The sequence below is a fragment of the Gorilla gorilla genome, chromosome 14 (genome assembly GCF_029281585.2).
Source record: "Gorilla gorilla gorilla isolate KB3781 chromosome 14, NHGRI_mGorGor1-v2.1_pri, whole genome shotgun sequence".
Lineage (NCBI taxonomy): Eukaryota > Metazoa > Chordata > Mammalia > Primates > Hominidae > Gorilla > Gorilla gorilla.
The window spans coordinates 22,539,452-22,557,341 of NC_073238.2; the positions used below are offsets into that span (position 1 = coordinate 22,539,452).

At 35.5% G+C, this 17,890-nt stretch overlaps 1 protein-coding gene across 9 annotated transcripts in view; it reads right to left on the reverse strand.

The window, feature by feature from the left end:
* Positions 1-17,890, reverse strand: part of LOC129526409 (protein FRG1-like) — a 45,805-nt gene that overhangs the window by 17,627 nt on the left and 10,288 nt on the right. For all 9 annotated transcript variants that reach the window (XR_010130439.1, XM_063697086.1, XM_063697083.1 and 6 more), the window contains 4 exons: positions 16,694-16,819; positions 15,852-15,909; positions 13,953-14,067; positions 11,600-11,704 (listed from right to left, as the gene is read on the reverse strand). Coding sequence is in view for 8 of the 9 variants with exons in the window: in XM_063697086.1 (XP_063553156.1) it covers positions 11,600-11,704; positions 13,953-14,067; positions 15,852-15,909; positions 16,694-16,763 (348 nt within the window). In the remaining variant the exon portion in view is untranslated. The remainder of the gene's footprint in view (positions 1-11,599; positions 11,705-13,952; positions 14,068-15,851; positions 15,910-16,693; positions 16,820-17,890) is intronic.

Sequence of the window (17,890 nt, forward strand, 5' to 3'; positions counted from 1 at the left end):
TTTATTGCACCTATTTGATTCTTCTCTCTTTTCTTCTTTATTAGTCTTGCTAGCGGTCTATCAATTTTGTTGATCTTTTCAAAAAACCAGCTCCTGGATTCATTAATTTTTTGAAGGGTTTTTTGTATCTCTATTTCCTTCAGTTCTTCTCTGATATTAGTTATTTCTTGCCTTCTGCTAGCTTTTGAATAGGTTTGCTCTTGCTTTTCTAGTTCTTTTAATTGTGATGTTAGGTTGTCAATTTTGGATCTTTCTTGCTTTCTCTTGTGGGCATTTAGTGCTATAAATTTCCCTCTACACACTGTTTTGAATGTGTCCCAGAGATTGTTATGTTGTGTATTTATTTTTTTTAAGGCAGAGTCTTGCTCTGTCGCCCAGGCTGGAGTACAGTTGCTCGATCTCAGTTCACTGCACCCTCCACCTCCCAGGTTCAAGCGATTCTCCTGCCTCAGCCTCCTGATTAGCTGGGATTACAGGCGCCTGCCACCACACCCAGATAATTTTTGTATTTTTAGTAGAGATGAGGTTTCACCATGTGGGCCAGGCTTGTCTCAAACTCCTGACCTCATGTGATCCACCCGCCTCAGCCTCCCAAAGTGCTGGGATTACAGGTGTGAGCCACCGTGCCCTGCCTGTTTCTTGTATTTGATGATGAAAGTCTGTTATTGACAGTAAGAGGATGGGGGCTCAGGTTAACAACAGGATGTTAGAAAAGCAGCAGTAAAATTTTGGTTCTCAAAACATTTGATGTCTTATTCCTTTTTTTGAACATGGGTTTTGCTAAAAAAAAAAAAGGCCAGGCATTTTGAAACTTGATTTTATTGTCATGTTCTCATTTTGAAATTCATCTTATTGTTTGTACAAATTGGCAGCCGTATGTGGGAAATTTCAGTTTTGCATATTTTCAGATTATTTTCATTTTTACATCAGAGATTTTGAACAGATGCTATACAAAAGTATTCATGTATTTATTCAACAAAATTTAGTGCTGGTTATGTTGCAAGCTCTTAGTGAACTTCATGGTGTACGTGCCTCAGATACTTTTGTGAATGTAATGGCAACATCAAAAACTTTGCCCTTATGCACCTTATAAACCTTTAATTTCAAGGCATGTTGATGAGTGAGCCTCTGCTGTAACATACTTTCATTGTCATTTAATTAACCATTATTTGGGTATACCTTATATTAAAACTGATTATTAAAAACTGGAAAATATTTAACACATCTTCATCTTGCCTTTTTCCTTAACATATGTAGATCAAGGGAGTCACTGAGAATCAATTTTAGGGATAGTTATAAAAATCTTAACTTTGCAATATAACTTTGTCCTCAATGTAATAAGTGGAAAAAATAATTTACGTTTCAAAGGCTTTAATCTTTGTATTTTTTTGAAAAGGAGCCTTCACCGAGATTCTTTAAAAATTCTTGCTCTGTCCTACAGTAGAGACTGATAGACTCATGGATATGGTCCTCTAATGGATCTGTACCACCTCAGTTCTCTGATCGTCGCCCTCCTGTGGTGAAAATTAAAGCTTATTTTCATTTCATGTTTAGGATGTAGTATGTTCTTTTTGGAAAAAATGATGTTTCTTGAGAAATAAGTGCCTTCATTATCACTGTGTGTCACTTAATAAATATGACCAGTATCTACTTTTACCAATTGCTGCAATTTGATCCTTAAAGAGCCATCTTTAAATTATACTTTTTCTTTGGTTAAAGAAATTATAATAGACATTAGTTATTTTTACATAATTTTCTTATGTGGACAGCCATTCTTAGAACTAAAACTTTCAGATGTTTATATTACAAGTACAATTATTATTTATTATTATTAATGTCAGTAGCCAAATGTAATCAACTGTCTTCCTTTTACTTCCTTTTTTGAATCAAAATGTTACACTTATACAAGCAAGAGCAACAGCTCTATATCTGCATCACTGCAGTGCCTAGAAGATACAACAGCACAATTTACAAATCCAAATTTCCAGGAAGTCTCTGCACATACCTCTAGTACAAAAGATGCTTCAGAGACTAGAGGGTCAGAGGGCAGAGAGGAAATATTCAACTCCCAGTTCAGGTCAAAAGGGAAGAAAGACTGGTGTTGAAAGAAATCCAAGAATGACTGTATCTGCAACTCGCTCCTTTCTGTAAAGTATTCCTGGTGTTTTACTTAAAATATTTGCTCTTATGATGGTCAATAATATTAATATTTATGTTTTGTAAAAGAATTTATTCTTTACTTATAATTAATGGATCATTCTAAGTTATTATATGTTTAGTAGCTATAGGAAGATGACCTGAAAGATTTGTTGCCTGTTAAATGTTTCTGGGATCTTTGCTTTATTTTTATATTATGATATGTGCTTCCAAAGTTGAGCTGTAATTTTATTGTTTATACGAACGTAGAATAAAGCTTAAGTATGGGGAGAAAAATAAAAGCCAGAGTTTTCCTTTCAGCTATAGAACAGTCATTTATTTCTATAAATGTTCTTTATGTAGCTTTCCTAGTTCCACATTTAAAAAGATAAATATGGGGATCTACACAGGTCTCAGTAAATAATAGTTCTTGATTAATAATGCATTTATTATAAAGCTTCAAGTTTAAAGTAGAATTTTGCTCAGCCTACATATCTTTTATGGTCAGGCTGCTCTAATTATGTAATACCCAGTTAAATTTCAATTTCAGATAAATAAGGAATAATATTTTAGTATAAGCATGTCCCAAATATTGTATGGGATATACTTACACTGAAAAAAGTATTTGTTTATCTGAAATTTCAAATTAACTGGGCATGCTATATTTTCTGTGGCAACCTGTTTTATAGAGAACGGAGTAAGTCAGCTGAATTTTAGAATACTTAACCCTAACCTGGTGTTCTAGGTCTTTCCTTTTTGTAATTATTATTATTATTTGGAGTCAGGGTCGTGCTCCATCACCCAGGCTGGAGTGCAGTGGCAGAATCACAGTGCCCTGCAGCCTTGAACTTCTGGGCTCAAGTGATTCTGGCACCTCTGCCTTTGCCTCCCAAGTAGCTAGTACCACAGGTACGTGGGCCCAGCTAATTTTTTTTTTTTTCTCATAGAGACAGGGTCTCTGGCTGGTCTGGAACTCCTGGGTTCAAGCAATCCTCCCACCTCTGCCTTTACTTCCCAAATAGCTGAGACCACAGGCACACGCCACCACCATGCCCAGCTTATTTTTTATCAGGTTGGTGCAAGAGTAATTGCGGGTTTTGCCATTGAAAGTAATGGCAAAACCAGCAATTACTTTTTGCACCACCCTAATAATTTTTTGTGGAGACAGGGTCTTGCCCTGTTGTCTAGGCTGGTTTCCAGCTCCTGGGCTCAAGTGACCCTCCTGCCTTGGCCTCTAAAATTTCTGAGATTACAGATGGAAGCCACTGCACCAAGTTACTTTGTATAATTTTTAACATAAACATAAATATTTTGAGAAATAGAAATGTTAAAACCATTGGAGGAAAATATATTGTAAAGTATACAATAGAAAAAAAATCAAACAAAATACAACAAATACAACAAAAATTATCAAAATATTCAGAGGAACAAAACAAAATCTAGTTTTACAATCTTCAGAATTCAATCCCATTATATCAAACATATAAAGAAACATATTCAAAGAAAAAGGCAATCAATAGAGACTAACCTCGAGATGACCCAGATGTTGGAATTAGTGTGGATTTTTAAAGTAGTTAGTTATTGTAATTCTTACTAAAATCAAAACCCCAAAAACCCTTAAAATAAATGGATAGGAAATCACAGCAGAGAAGAAGAAACTACAATAATAACAGGCTCAAGTGGAAATTCTAGAAGTGAGAAAGTTTTCAAAATTAAAAAATAGTAATCAGTTGTGTTCAGGAGCAGCTTGGAGGTGGAAAAGAGTCAATGAACCTTAAAATACAATTGAAATGATTCAATCTGAAAAATGTGGGCAATCATAGGTTGGGGTGAGGGAGCTTTTCCTTTGATTAATGCTTTTAGGTAATCTTGGTTTTGATAAGATTACTAGACTGATCCGTCAGGGGCATGCTAAGCCAGAGTTTATCTTGGTTTCAGTAGTGCTTTAAACAAACTCATATCCTTGTGTACAAGATGGAAGAAGAGTGGACCAGATGACAATATTTAGATGCAGTCATTCTTAACCTCCGTTGCTCTCCCAGTGGTCTAGCTGGGGTTTGTATAAAGTGGAATGGGAGGAATAGGGAAGGAGCCCACACCTACCCTCTCCCCTTGTCCACTTGTCCTGCTTCACTAGTGGATAAAGTCCACGGAAACAGGCAAGTTATTTTAAATCTGTATCTTCTGTTGTCAAGATCTGTAATCAGTTCTGCTCCCTGGACTGGGGACAGGAACCAAGGGAACATGAGGGTGAATGGGTTGACATGGAGTCCAGGAACACACTGTGCCTACATGCAGAATGTTTGTGCCAGGAAAGCCAGTCAGCAGGCAGATTGTCTCAGATACCAAGCTAGTGTTGTGAAGCAATATTCAGTCTCTTGAAGGCGTGTTCCTCATTCTGTGGTTTGTATCACTTGCTCAGAATGACCTGGAGTACTTGTTAAAATGCAAATTTTGAGCCCAATCCTAGACCTCCTAAGCCTGCATCTCTACGGATGGGTCTCAGTAGTCGATATTGGAAATGTGCAGGTTCCTAGGAGATGCTTATGCATATAGATTTGAACTGTTGTGTTTAAGGGTTAGCGAGCTGGCAAAAGCAAGGAATAGACCAAGCCCTTGGGTGGGAAGGCTCCACAACCTTGACACTGTTAGCATTCTGGGCGGAACAGGATTCTGCCGCATGCTTTGCAGCATCCCTAGCCTCTACTCTCTAACACCGTATTCCAGTTGTGAAAACCAAAAATGTCCCCTCGGAGGCAAAATTGTCACCAGTTGGGAACCGGAACCACTGCTTTGTGGGATCAGAGTGGTTACTTTGTTCCCAATCCAAGGATCAGAACACACGATGAGAGAAAGTCCAGCTATTGGAACTGAAGTGCCAAGTTGAAGCTAGACCTACAACAAAAGCTCCAAAAGCTCCTTTATAGGGCTGATCCCATGCCTCAGCTACCTAGCTTGTACAGATGCCATGTAACTCTAGATTTGGTGACAGAAGGAATTTAAGGCTAGAACTAGATAGGGTCTTTCAAGTTAGGCCAGCACACAACGTGGACTTTTGACATCATCCAGATGCTTGAACCAACCTCAGTCCTGAGGCAGAATTTCCCGTAGCATCTGATACACAGCCTGGATTTGGAGCACTCACTGGGATTAGATGCCACGGGAATATTGTGTTTAGGAACTCTGAAAGAGACAGGCTTCAACAAAGCAGACCTAAGCAACACGTAGCGTCTGAACTTCTTTATCAGCTTCCATTCCAGCCCACGAAGACAAAAGCATCACATACATACCCACTGTGGCAAACCTGTCCTCAGTAGGGAGTTTCCCCACTACTACTCTCCCCTCTGTTCTGAGCCTACTTGCTCCTTTGTAATGTTTCCACTTTCTGTCCCACTCCCTAATAGATGATTTGTCCTCTCTGTCCAGCCCCCTAGTTCTGATATTTGGATTGTCTGTGATCTGGGTAGTACTTAGGAGGTAGAATCAAAGCCTTGTTGATTGGATTGGGAGTTTCTAACTTCCTATGAAAGGCACTGATTAAGCATCTATTGTTTAAAGTAAAGTAAGATTATGATCCATTAAGAAAGATTCCACAAGTAGCGCAGGAAGAATTGGTTTCTAGTACACTTCATGCTTCAGGACACGAAATCCAGAAAAAAATTCTGTGGTACGTTAAATATGTACTGTAAGTTTCATTTCCATGTGAAAAACTGTAGTTAGCTAAAAAGTACATCCATGAAGAATCCTGATTAAACTTGTTTAATCCTTGTTATACTAGCTACTAGCTAAACAATAATTTCACAACTACTCAAGAACTCTGTAAAAGCATTTCCTCTGAATATTTTATTCAGAAAAAAAACACAAAAAGATAAGACAGAAACAAAAATCCCAGTCATCTGCAGTATCTGTCGGCTTTCAATTTGGTTCTCGTTTAAATAAAGAAAAATAGTAAAATTAATCTATGTAAAACATGCCATATATATTCAACTGCTACTAAATATAAAAAGCTTTAAAACTGTGTGTTCAGTTTTGGTTATTGTATTACCACAACACTTATATTAAAACATGTATACTTTTAAATTTGGTTTCTATAAAAAATGGATTCTAATCTTATAAAAGTTATTTCCTAATATTCAATAAATGTTGCCTAAGGGCTTTTCAATCCAAATAGCAATTTTAATTATTCTGGAATTTAAGGGTGCTCTAAATTTCCATTTAACAGGGTGAGAATGCTGTATTATTACAAGTGAAAAAAGTTACAGGACATAGAGCTTATTCCGTTTTAGAGTCCATATCCTGATTATATTTTATATCCTCTTCTTGATTTCTTACAACTAGATACATATTCATTTGCTCAGCTGGAAAAAATTCTTAACATTATTTACTGACTTTAGGTATGAACTCTACCAGCTAGTTAACAGGAAATATGTAATTAAACATTGCCTTTATCAAGTAATGTAAAAAAAGGGTAAGAGTAACTTTGCAACATAGGACTTGAATGAGCGGCTGGTGATTATTAAAATCTGGCACTTAATTGATGTATACTTGTACACTCACAGCTAAACGTCTTTACCTGTTTTTCTATGTTGTAAATCTAGGACATCACTTATCTACATAGGAAGAGTAATAAATATTAATAATGTGCTATGATAAACATCCTGCACTCTTCCAAATCTTACAATAAAACTGCTTCAATTTCACTTATTTAGCTTTTATACTTAGTTTTTTAGTTGATCTATGCTTATTTTAAGGAACCTGAACTACTGTAACAGAACCCACATTATTTTTGTATTAGTCAAACTGCTTCTAACTCTGGTTCTAATAGTTATAAAAAGATAATGATAAATTTATGAAGTAGATACAGTCAAACCTGAATTTCTTAAAGTATATACTTAGAATCGGTTATAATTTTTAGATATTCTTTCTTGACAGTCTTTTCCCAAACTCATGATGTCCTCTCTAGGTAATATTGCCACACTCATAAATTATAAATAAAGACAAAAATGTGAAAACTACAGTAATTTAAGAGAATATAGGTTTTCTACATGCCATTTGTATTGGCTACTGAAAATAGTGAAAATAAGTAAATAGCTACCTCTCCAGAAGCGTTTCATGCAAAAATCCATCTTTCTGAGCCTTTTTAAGAATTTTACTGTATTCTTTACTTATTTTAAGTTTGTGGTCTTGGAAGCTCTGAAATTTCTTTCTGCAAAGAAAATGTCTTCATTGAAAAATACCTCAAACTCTGATTATACATATTTACTATTAAATTTATAAATACTGTTAATTTCTTTTTCACTTATTAAAAAAGTCTAATTGCAGGCCAGGCGCAGTGGCTCACACCTGCAATCCCAGCACTTTGTGAGGCCAAGGCAGGCAGATCATTCGAGGTCAGGAGTTCGAGAACAGCCTGGCCAACATGGTGAAACCCCGTCTCTACTAAAAATACAAAAATTGGCCGAGGGCAGTGGCTTGCGCCTGTAGTCCCAGCTACTCGGGAGGCTGAGGCAGGAGAATCACATGAACCTGGGAGGCGGAGGTTGCGATGAGCCAAGATCATGGCACTGCACTCCAGTCTGGGGGACAGAGCGAGACTCCGTCTTGGGGGAGAAAAAAAAGTCTAATTGTATTTTTTTAATAAGCTGGAGCTTTTGAACAAGATGAACTTTGTGACCTCTCAAGAGGAGGGCCACTCATTGACTGGGTAGCACAAGACCCCACTTCTATTAGGGCATGCTGGCTGGAGTCCCCTGTGTCCTGGCCAGAGAACAGCCTTTGACTGGCATCACGCCCATTCTATGAATGAATAGAGAGGTTGACTAACCCGACTGAGTAGCTTTGGGAGCTGGTAGGATGATTAGGAAAACTGAACCCTCAAGAAAAGAAAAGAATTTAGCTCAGTGCTCTGTCCTAGAGGCTACATCGTGTTGCCTCTTCTTGTCCATCAGTTTTTATTTTTTCAGACGGGATCTTGCTCTGTCACCCAGGCTGGAATGCAGTGGCGATCAGAGCTCACTGCAGCCTTGAACTCCTGGGCTCAAACAATCCTCCTGTCTCAGCCTCCCAAGTAGCTGGGCCTACAGGCATGCACCACCATCCCCAGCTAATTAGGTAATTTATTTTGAAAGCACTTTGAGAAGCACTTCACTGTCAAATCTGTAGGTCTAAAAGGAAAAGCATACACACACATAATTGATTTCACATTGTTTTATATGTCCTTTGTCTTCTTCTGGAATGTCATCTTTTTTCTTGGTTTCTCTTTCAGCACAGGATCTAATCTAGATATTGGAAAAGAGAATCCAATGGGTTATATGTTTATCTTCCACCTTCCCCACTTTACGTATCACATAAGAATATTCGAGATGATTTCTTATGCAGAAGAAAAAATTAACTGAGCAACTATATTCAGAAAAAGACAGGTTCTGGCTATGCGTTTTTAATTCATATATATAATTTATATGAGTAAGTGCTATCACATGCTTCCTCCGCAGCCCCTGTGTCAGAAACACTACAGACAAAATTATTTCAGAAACATTTTACACATCAGATCCTGCTAGGCAATAAAGAAATCATTCATTTAATTTTGTCCTCCAAGTGAATACACTAGGATCAAATTATCCCTAGTAGACAAGTGTTCATTTGATCAGACTGAAAGCTTAATAGCTATTTTACATTGCACAGACTATTATCAAAGTATTAAAACTTTTAACATTACACAACTTGTTTTTAATTAATTGGAACCCACCTCTTTTACTGGCTTCTTATATTCTCCTAAGTTTGGACAGATGTTTACTATCACATGTCATAAGTTAATTGATCTGCATTCAACAATTAGGATCGCCCACAGAACAGGCAATTGGCAATGGTAAGGACTCATGTCTCCTAAATGATCTCTGTGGCCAGAGTCCAGTTCCAGGGCTGCTTAGAAAGTGATGACAAATAACGTGTTTGTACCAATGACATCTTTGTGACAGTTTTGATTAGAGGGGTCCCAGACCTGAAAACATTCCCTGCTAGGGCCTGTAACACAATGCTACCTTTAGTAAGAGGGATCTGTGTTCTGGTAGATAAGGCAAGGTCATAAAGGTGAAGGGTTGACAGAGATTAGGAGAGCCTGCAATTAAATGGTATGAAAAGAGTCCTAAATAATCACTGTTCAGAGCTTCCAAGTACTTGACTAACCAAAGAGACCCAGAAAACTTTGTATTTCATCTGAAAATTGCTTTAAATTGTGAAAAACGCAATCTTTGTGTAAGTATCTTTGTATCTTTGTATAAGTGCAAAGCACTGCACATATACTTGTAATTGTTGCCTTCAATAACACTTTTGTGATGATATCCAGATGAAAAACAATTTACACATGATACAATAAAATATAAATAAATAAAATTAAATGTAATCACAAACCCATCTGCATTTCCTCAATGACCTGTTTCCTGAGAAGCAATGTGCTATGAAATACTGAGAGTGGCCTCTGGAGTCAGCTGGGCCTGGGCACACGTCCTGTCTTACCACACCTTGAAATCACTGTGATTTCCATGAACTGACTGACAAAAACCACGAGGATGTAAGGAGGGTCAGAGGCTGTCTTCCTGTCTGTAAGGCTGAGCTCACATCCACCTCACAGGAGCATTATGGAAATTCAAGACTACAGCGCATGTGCCGGATGCATGCAACGAAAAAATATAACATTTCACTTCTCTAACTGTAAGAAAAAGCTACATTTTAGATTGAAATTGTTTGAGCTTTAGATTTGAAATTATCTGAAATCAAGACTATTCTAAAAAGAAAATCAAACATATGACCGGAAATCTAACATGAAGCATGTACAGAGAATTGATAGATGCTTTTAAATTACACTGGTAGTAGAGAAAAATGTTAACATTAATTTTTATGCTCTAATTATAAGAACGAAGGGCATTTTAGAAAAGGCATTTGCCCCCTCTCTTAGAGCCTTCCACTCTGGCCCCCACAATGCCTTACAGAGCAAACCTGGGTCAGACTGGATGCAACCTGTGATTCCCAACAGAGACAAACAAAGCAAGGTTCAGGATGCTCAGTACTGCGATGGAATGCCAAGACACAGAAAAGCCATGTGTCAAGAAGGGGAGAGTTATTCTTTAGACACATCCTGGTATATGTTTATCATTAAAGATCAGTGGCTTTCGTAAGTCTAAAAAATTAAGCCTTAAATGTTTTCATCACATTCCAGTTAACTACCTGATTAATCTAGGTTATATTAACAGTATTATTTAGAATTTCACCTTGAAATGAAGATGTCTGTATAACTTTTACAATGATGTAAAACAAAGAGTAGGATTAGGGAGGCCACAGTCTACTGGTGCAATAGCTAATGCGTCTGACTATGGATGAGGGAATTTAGCCTGGAATAAGGAACTTTTATTTCCAGCTTAGTGATGCACACAAATTTTAAAAATAAAATAAAATCATGTTTTATGTGATTCATGTTTCTCCTAATGCAAAGAAGATGGGTACTATTAATAAAAATATTTTTAAAATGTAAGGGCTAAGGCCCCAGAAGTTCTGCTATGATTTTTTATGTTTCATAGAGTGATTATCATCACAGAAGCTCAAGCATTACATAAATACAAACGTGTATACCCCGACCTGGTAATTCTGCTTCTGGAAATTTATCTTCAAGTCCACCCGCACATCTACAAATTGATGCATATTCAATATTATGTACTGCAGCACTGTTTATAAGAGCAAAAGACTGGAAACAGCCTAAATTTCCATCTACAACAGACTAAATAAAGGTACATCCCTAAAATGGAATATTATGTGGCTGTTAAAAAAGAGAGAGAAAGAGAAGAAAAGCAAGAAAAAGAGAAAACTTTCTACATTCAAACTAATAGTAGAAAACTCTCCAAGATACAATTTTAAGGAAAAAAAATCAAAGTCGAGAAGACTATAGAGGAGGCTGCCTTTAGTGTAAAACAGTTGAAAATTATAAATATATTCATATGTCTATAAAGAAATTTTAGGAGGCTATAAAAAAAACAAAGGGAAAGAGGAAAAGGAGGTGGGAAACAGGTGAGTAAGATGCATGGCAGGCATATGTCTTCATCTTCATATGCTTTTATTTAAAAATGTTGGACTACGTGTACACATTATCTATTTTAAAAATTAGATTTTAAAGTACAAGCAAGAAAACAAGAAAATGAAAGCTTAAAAAGAGCATGTGGAACTACCAGAAAAAGATACTAATCCATGGAGATAATGGCAAGGTAGCTCCTAGATGCACTGATTTCTCTACCACATTGTATAAACAAGCCATCAACTATGGGATTTATAATTAAAAATGACTCTATTTGAAACACCACATTATAAAAAGCCATTAACAAATCTTTAAAGTGACTGTAAATGATGACTTAACATTTTAAAGAGATACAGTCACATCGCATGTGTGAATGCAGTCATCTGTATAAAATGTCATCATTACCTTGATCATTTCTTCTTCTCCTGCTGTTTTACTTTTTGCTTCTATGTCCCCTGCTTCACTGCATCTAATAAAGCAGCTATTTGAGGCCGACAAAGCCATTTTCCCCTAAGTGAAACAAAATAACAAAATAGCCATGAGGATTCTTCTTGTAGAAGAAACATTAAGTGTTTACACTGAATTAATTTTTCCTCCCTGATTTAAAAATCACAGAAAAGAACTTAGAGAAAAACCTGAAAAATATAATACAAGAACATATAGAAAAGGAAACCAAAATAACCTTTCATTTTACTATTCAGAGATTACCACAATAAACATTTGTAGCGTATCTTCCTAGTAGGACTATTCTAATTAGATGAGGTAGGATTGCTTCCTTTCTAAAAGACCTACTGAAGATAAAACTGATTTAGTTCTGTTTGAAAAATTAACTTTAAAGAGGAGAACATAATTATGAATGCATACTTTATTCAAATATTAGCATTTTAAGTAAAATTTATTTTCTTCACAATTAGAAAACATGAAAAGGTATATACAATGCCTTTGGTGTTTTTAATTTAAGAATCAATGTCTGAGGGACTTTCGTGTGTGAAAATAAATATTCATATACATTTTTAGTTGTTTAATGTTTGATGTATTACACTGCTTTCTATTAAACAAAACTTTAAAAACTGATTTTCTTGTGTATCTAAATCTGGGTTATAAATTTGGTTAGCTTAACTCCCGTAACAAATATAACGTTTATTTATAACTTGTATTTGGTTGATTCTTTTGGAAAACTTGGAATACCATAACATTTAGACAAAATATTTATAAATACAATGATTACAAAATATGTTAACCTTATATCACATCCAGTTAAAAACGTGCTGATAACATCGATTTAATTTCTTAGTCAAGTCACAAGGGCTGGGTGGTCTCTCATCTGGATGGCTCCGGGTGAGCCCTGGAACATGGTGGTGGGGTCCAAAGCGATTTAAACCTGTGTCACAGATTATTCAGCTGAGTCCTTTTTGCAAGAGAATTTTAAGACCCTCTTTCATTTAAATTTAAATTTTTGAAACTTAGTGTCCTTCCTAAAAATAAAATGAAATGAACTTTCCTGAAGTGTTGTATTATTAGTACTATCTAAGTCATCATCCTGGCCTTATGAAATATTGGCATTTTCTACTGGTGTAACTTTTATTAGAAGCATCTCATCGTAACTAGTAGGATCATCTCAAAGGGGTTGCAACACATTAGCAGATAATGAAATCAATGTAATGTTTCCTGAATGGTATTGGGTGGGTGGGGGGGAAAGGAAAACACACAGACACACAGAGGAAGGGTAAAAGAGAATAAGAAATGTCAAAGTGCATAACACATGGATAAGTAAGTATTGTTAAGTACAACTCTTGCTTCAGTTATACATATGTGTGTGCTGGGCTGCAATGTAAAAATGCATTTCTCAATGGATTGGGTCAAAATACTTTTCAAGTCACTGACTTAAGATTTTATCCTAGGGGATGAGGAAATTAGTCTAAGTGATTACCTCTTTCTGGTGGGATGTTTGTTTAATCTGTCATCTTAGAAAACACTGCTGAGTTCCTATTTTCAGTTCATTATTGCATACTACCAAAGCTGCTACTCAAAGGCTGAGCTTATCTTCTATTTGCTTGTTCTGCGTGGTGCCCACTGGTCCTTACTGTTTTTGATATAGTTATCTACTTTTTAAAGACAGTTTAGCACTCACATATTTTTGTTCATTCTTTACTTCTCACACAGAAAAAGGAAATTATGTATTCTGTATCAACAAAGATTTAACAAAACATCCATATACTACAACTACTTACTAAAATTAAGAATTAGTGTACTATCTTTTTTCTTATATTACATCTTTTCATACACTATTTTAAGCTTATGAACTGAAAGTCTTTTAGAGATAATTTACTTCAATGAACTATTATTATTTATATTTTATATGCAAATTGTCACAACTTGGTCTTAGCTAGCTCCACTGTTCGCTTACAGTCTGTAATGTTTCTGAAAGCATCCATGATTTCTGCTACAAAGAAGATACTTAGGAACTATTCTGTTTTCCTACTCTGTGACCTAAAATTGACTGGTTTTTCAATGGAAATGAGATCCATATCTAGGCACTAAGGGCATACAGAAATAATTGTGGGCAAAAGTACTAATGCTATTTTTGTTGCACTATATTTTGAGACCTCTTTAAGGCTCTATGTTCTTACCGATTTATTCCTATTTAATGTATTATACTATTGCATCCTACTTTTTCTTTTTAAATATGTTATGATTGACTGTTACAGACTTTCTGTTAAATTGACAGGGAGTTTTTATAAACAATAACAGCACTTACATTTTTAAAGACTGGTTCCCATTGTTCTCTTGGTCCAATTGCATCTGAATGCCCAACAACAAGTTCATCTGAATTTATACCAAGATATTTTCCATAGCCAGATTTCAGGGTGATTCTGTACATTAATAAGATAGATAAAAGTTAAAAACTGAGAGAAAATTAATTATAGGGCATCAAAACAGGACATGTGTATGTGTGTGGGTGTGTACATATCTAAAATTTCAGACTGGACATATTCCAAGTGTTCAAAAGATGCATGTGGCTGAGTGGTGACTCATTCCTGTAATCTCTGTGCTTTGGGAAGGCAATGGGAGAATTGCTTGAGGCAAGAAGTTCAAGATCACAACATAGTGAGACCCCATCTCTACAAAAAATTTAAAAAGTTAGCTGGGCATGGTGGTGTGCACATGTAATACCAGCTACTTGGGAGGCTGATGCAGGAGGAGTGCTTGAGCTCAGAAATTTGAGGTTATAGTGAGCTATGATCACACCACTGCCCTCCAGCCTGGGTGACACAGTGAGACTATGTGCCTTCAAAAAAAAAAAAAAAGCTACATGTGACTGGTTGTTGCCATATTGGACAATGCAGATTTAAATTTAGTTTTATATTTTGCTTTTTTAATATAAACATTGTACCTTACATATTACATAACAAATATTTTCAAAATTCATCATTATTCAATTATACCTCTTTAGTTATAAACTTCAATAATAAATTACTAAAATTATGTCATCAAACTGTTTTCCAGAAAATGCTGCTTCCATTTACATTCTTACCTCAAATTAACAGAGTATGTTTTGTATCATGGATTTTTTTTAAAACATTATGACTCTAAAAAAATACTCGAAAACCTGATATGAAAAAAACAGTATCCTATTAATTTGCATTTTAGTAGTTAACTAGAATAACAATTGTTTTTCTTTTCCTTTCTTTTTTACTGTTTAGATTATCTGGTAATGTCCCTTGTCCATTTTTCTATTCAGATCTGATTGTTCACAGTTTTTCTACTGGGGTCTTCAGTGCTATGAATTCTATACAAGATACATTTGAACAGTAAGAACTCACTGCCTATTAAGATTGTTGCAAATATTTTCCTCATTTGTCAGTTGATTTTCTTTATAATCCTTTTCTGTTTATAATTGTAAAGCAGTTTAAAACTATTGAATTTTTTCTTCCTTTGCTTTTATTCTTTGTCTTTCACCCTACTTATCAGTCTTTCAAAGAAAGAATAGAAATAATCATCTTAACGTGATTTTTTAAAATTATGATTTCTTTTACCTTACCAAGAATCTCCTCGGATGCCAGAATTGACTTTTACTCCTTTATACATTAATGATTGTATAACAGAAATCATTATCATGTTGATGTAACCAATTACTAAAATATGTAAATTCACTTTCAGTATCTTTTACCCAAAGAATCATTCTATACTTCTGCACAAGGTGAGAATAAAAAAGGTTAATTTATAAAATGACTGTAACAATAGTGAGTAAAAATATTCTTTTGGTCATTATGATACTGTAACATTCTCTGCTGGTTTCAACAATATTCCTTTTTTTAGTCTTCCTGTTTGTCTTTAGACTTCCAAACAGTGAGTTTAAATATCATACCAACAGTGAACCAGGTTTTGTACTATTTGATATATTTTTTAATCTATCTTATTTGGTGTGTGAAATTATTAATCTTCATTTTTTAACTTACATATCTTTTTTCCAGCCTAGCATTATATATTGATAGGAAATCCACTAAAAGTAGATCACAAAATCTACTTCTCAAAAAAGCTATTTCATTTTTTATATCAAAATTACCGTGGGCTTAAGACAGATACTAAAATTTTTAATGAATACATTAAATTTTTAAAATCACTGGTTACTAATTATATTACAACATAAGCTCACCTGGAATCAGATAATTTGACAGCCGTAAACTGCTCTGGAGGACTAGGGCCCTCATCAACTATTGGAGAAAAAACATTTGAAAATAAATTTGACGTTTGCTATAAATATAAAGACATTATTTTGCTTTAAAAATGTGGCTATTTTCTTCTGCAATTAAATGTAAGAATATTCAGATATACTGATGTCACTGTAATACTGTATCTTTGGAATCAAGATCTATTTTACCTTCTTTTAACTACAATGCTAATTTTATACACTGAGTAAGACAGGGTGATATAATGTTTATTTAATAACTTTCGAGACAGCTTCTCTTTATGTTTTAAAATACAGTCATAAATAAGCACTTATTTAAAAAAGCTAAATGCTTTCATTTATTCAATGGATGGCCTTGCTGACCAAATGATACTGCTTTTTATCTTCTAATTACTTCTTATCTCATTAGTGCTTCCTCTAATGGGCTAAAGAAAATGAGGAAACTTCAAATTGTTAAATGCACCCAGGTTAGTTTTGGTAATAGGTCTGAATAAAAAAGTAATTCAAACATGTTTGACTCATATAGGTTTCCTTTTTTCCTTCCACTTACTATTTTAATTATTCATATTCTTTTGATTTCCAAAGATACTCTTCTGGAACTACACGGAATGTTTTCAAATGCTTATATTAGAAAGAGGGACTTGCCAATGGCTGGTAAATACTAAGGAATTAAAAAAAAAAAATGGAAGAGTCAAATGCAATGGTTCCATTCCTTTGGAAAATGTTTGAGACTAGTTAGAGTTTGGCCTAAGTGAATGAATGTCCTAAAATCTACACTTGTGGCAGGATCTTCCCTTCCAGACACAAACCTTCTTTGTGTGGAGCTCCCAGGGTAAAAAGTCCATTGTCGAGTGCATGTATATAGGTTCCCTCATCCATTTCAATGGCTATGGTTCCTGAAATTTCACCAAAGTTTGTTACTGTCCACCAGATTCCTAAAAAATAAAATTGACATTTCTACTTTATATTTTAGTTTTGACACAGAGTTCTTTTTTATTATAACTTAGTTTTAAAAGCTTTTTATTTTGCAGTCGTAAGAAATAATATGAAGATCTCACATATCCTTTACTCTCTTTGTCTCAATGATGACATCTTGCATAAGTATCATACATTGTTAGAATCAGGAAACTGACACTGATATAATCCATGAAGCTTATTCAGATTTCACCAGTTTTACATGTACTTGTTTGCATGTATGTGCACAGATTCATGCGACTACCAGCACAGTCAGGATTAGGTTTTTAACATACAAAATAGCAACATACAGCCAGGCATGGGGGTGCATGCCTGTAAACCCAGCTACTCGGGGAGCTGGGAAAGAGGATCACTTGAGCCCAGGAGTTCAAGGTTATAGTGAGCTATGATCACGCCACTGCACTCTAGCCTGAGTGACAGAGCAAGGTCCTGTCTCAAAAAAAGACCAAAACAAAACAAAAGGCAACATGTGAAGGTACAAAGTGATATATGGAGAACGGTCTCTCTCATGATAGACCCCAGCCATCTATTCATGCCTGCTTTCCAGAGGCAATGCCTATCATAATGCTTCTTAAAAATGCCTCTACAGGAAGACTTTCTAGCATAGTAATCTTTTTTTTTTTTTTTTGAAACGGAGTCTTGCTCTGTCGCCCAGGCTGGAGTGCAGTGACACGATCTTGGCTCACTGCGACCTCCGCCTCCTGGGTTCAAACAATTCTCTGCCTGAGCTTCCCGAGTAGCTGGGGTTACAAGAGCCTGCCACCATGCCCGAATAATTGTTTTTTGTATTTTTAGTAGAGACGGGGTTTCACCACATTGGCCAGGCTGGTCTTGAACTCCTGACCTCGTGATCCACCCGCCTCTGCCTCCCAAAGTGCTAGGATTACAGGTGTGAGCCACTGTGCCTGGCCAGTAATCTTAACTACGATTTTAGATTGAAAGTAAAATGATCAGAATCTATGTCTATGTATACTAATTTCCAATTTGCCAATAGAAATGTTAGACTCTAGCAACAATTATTTTAGCAGTTG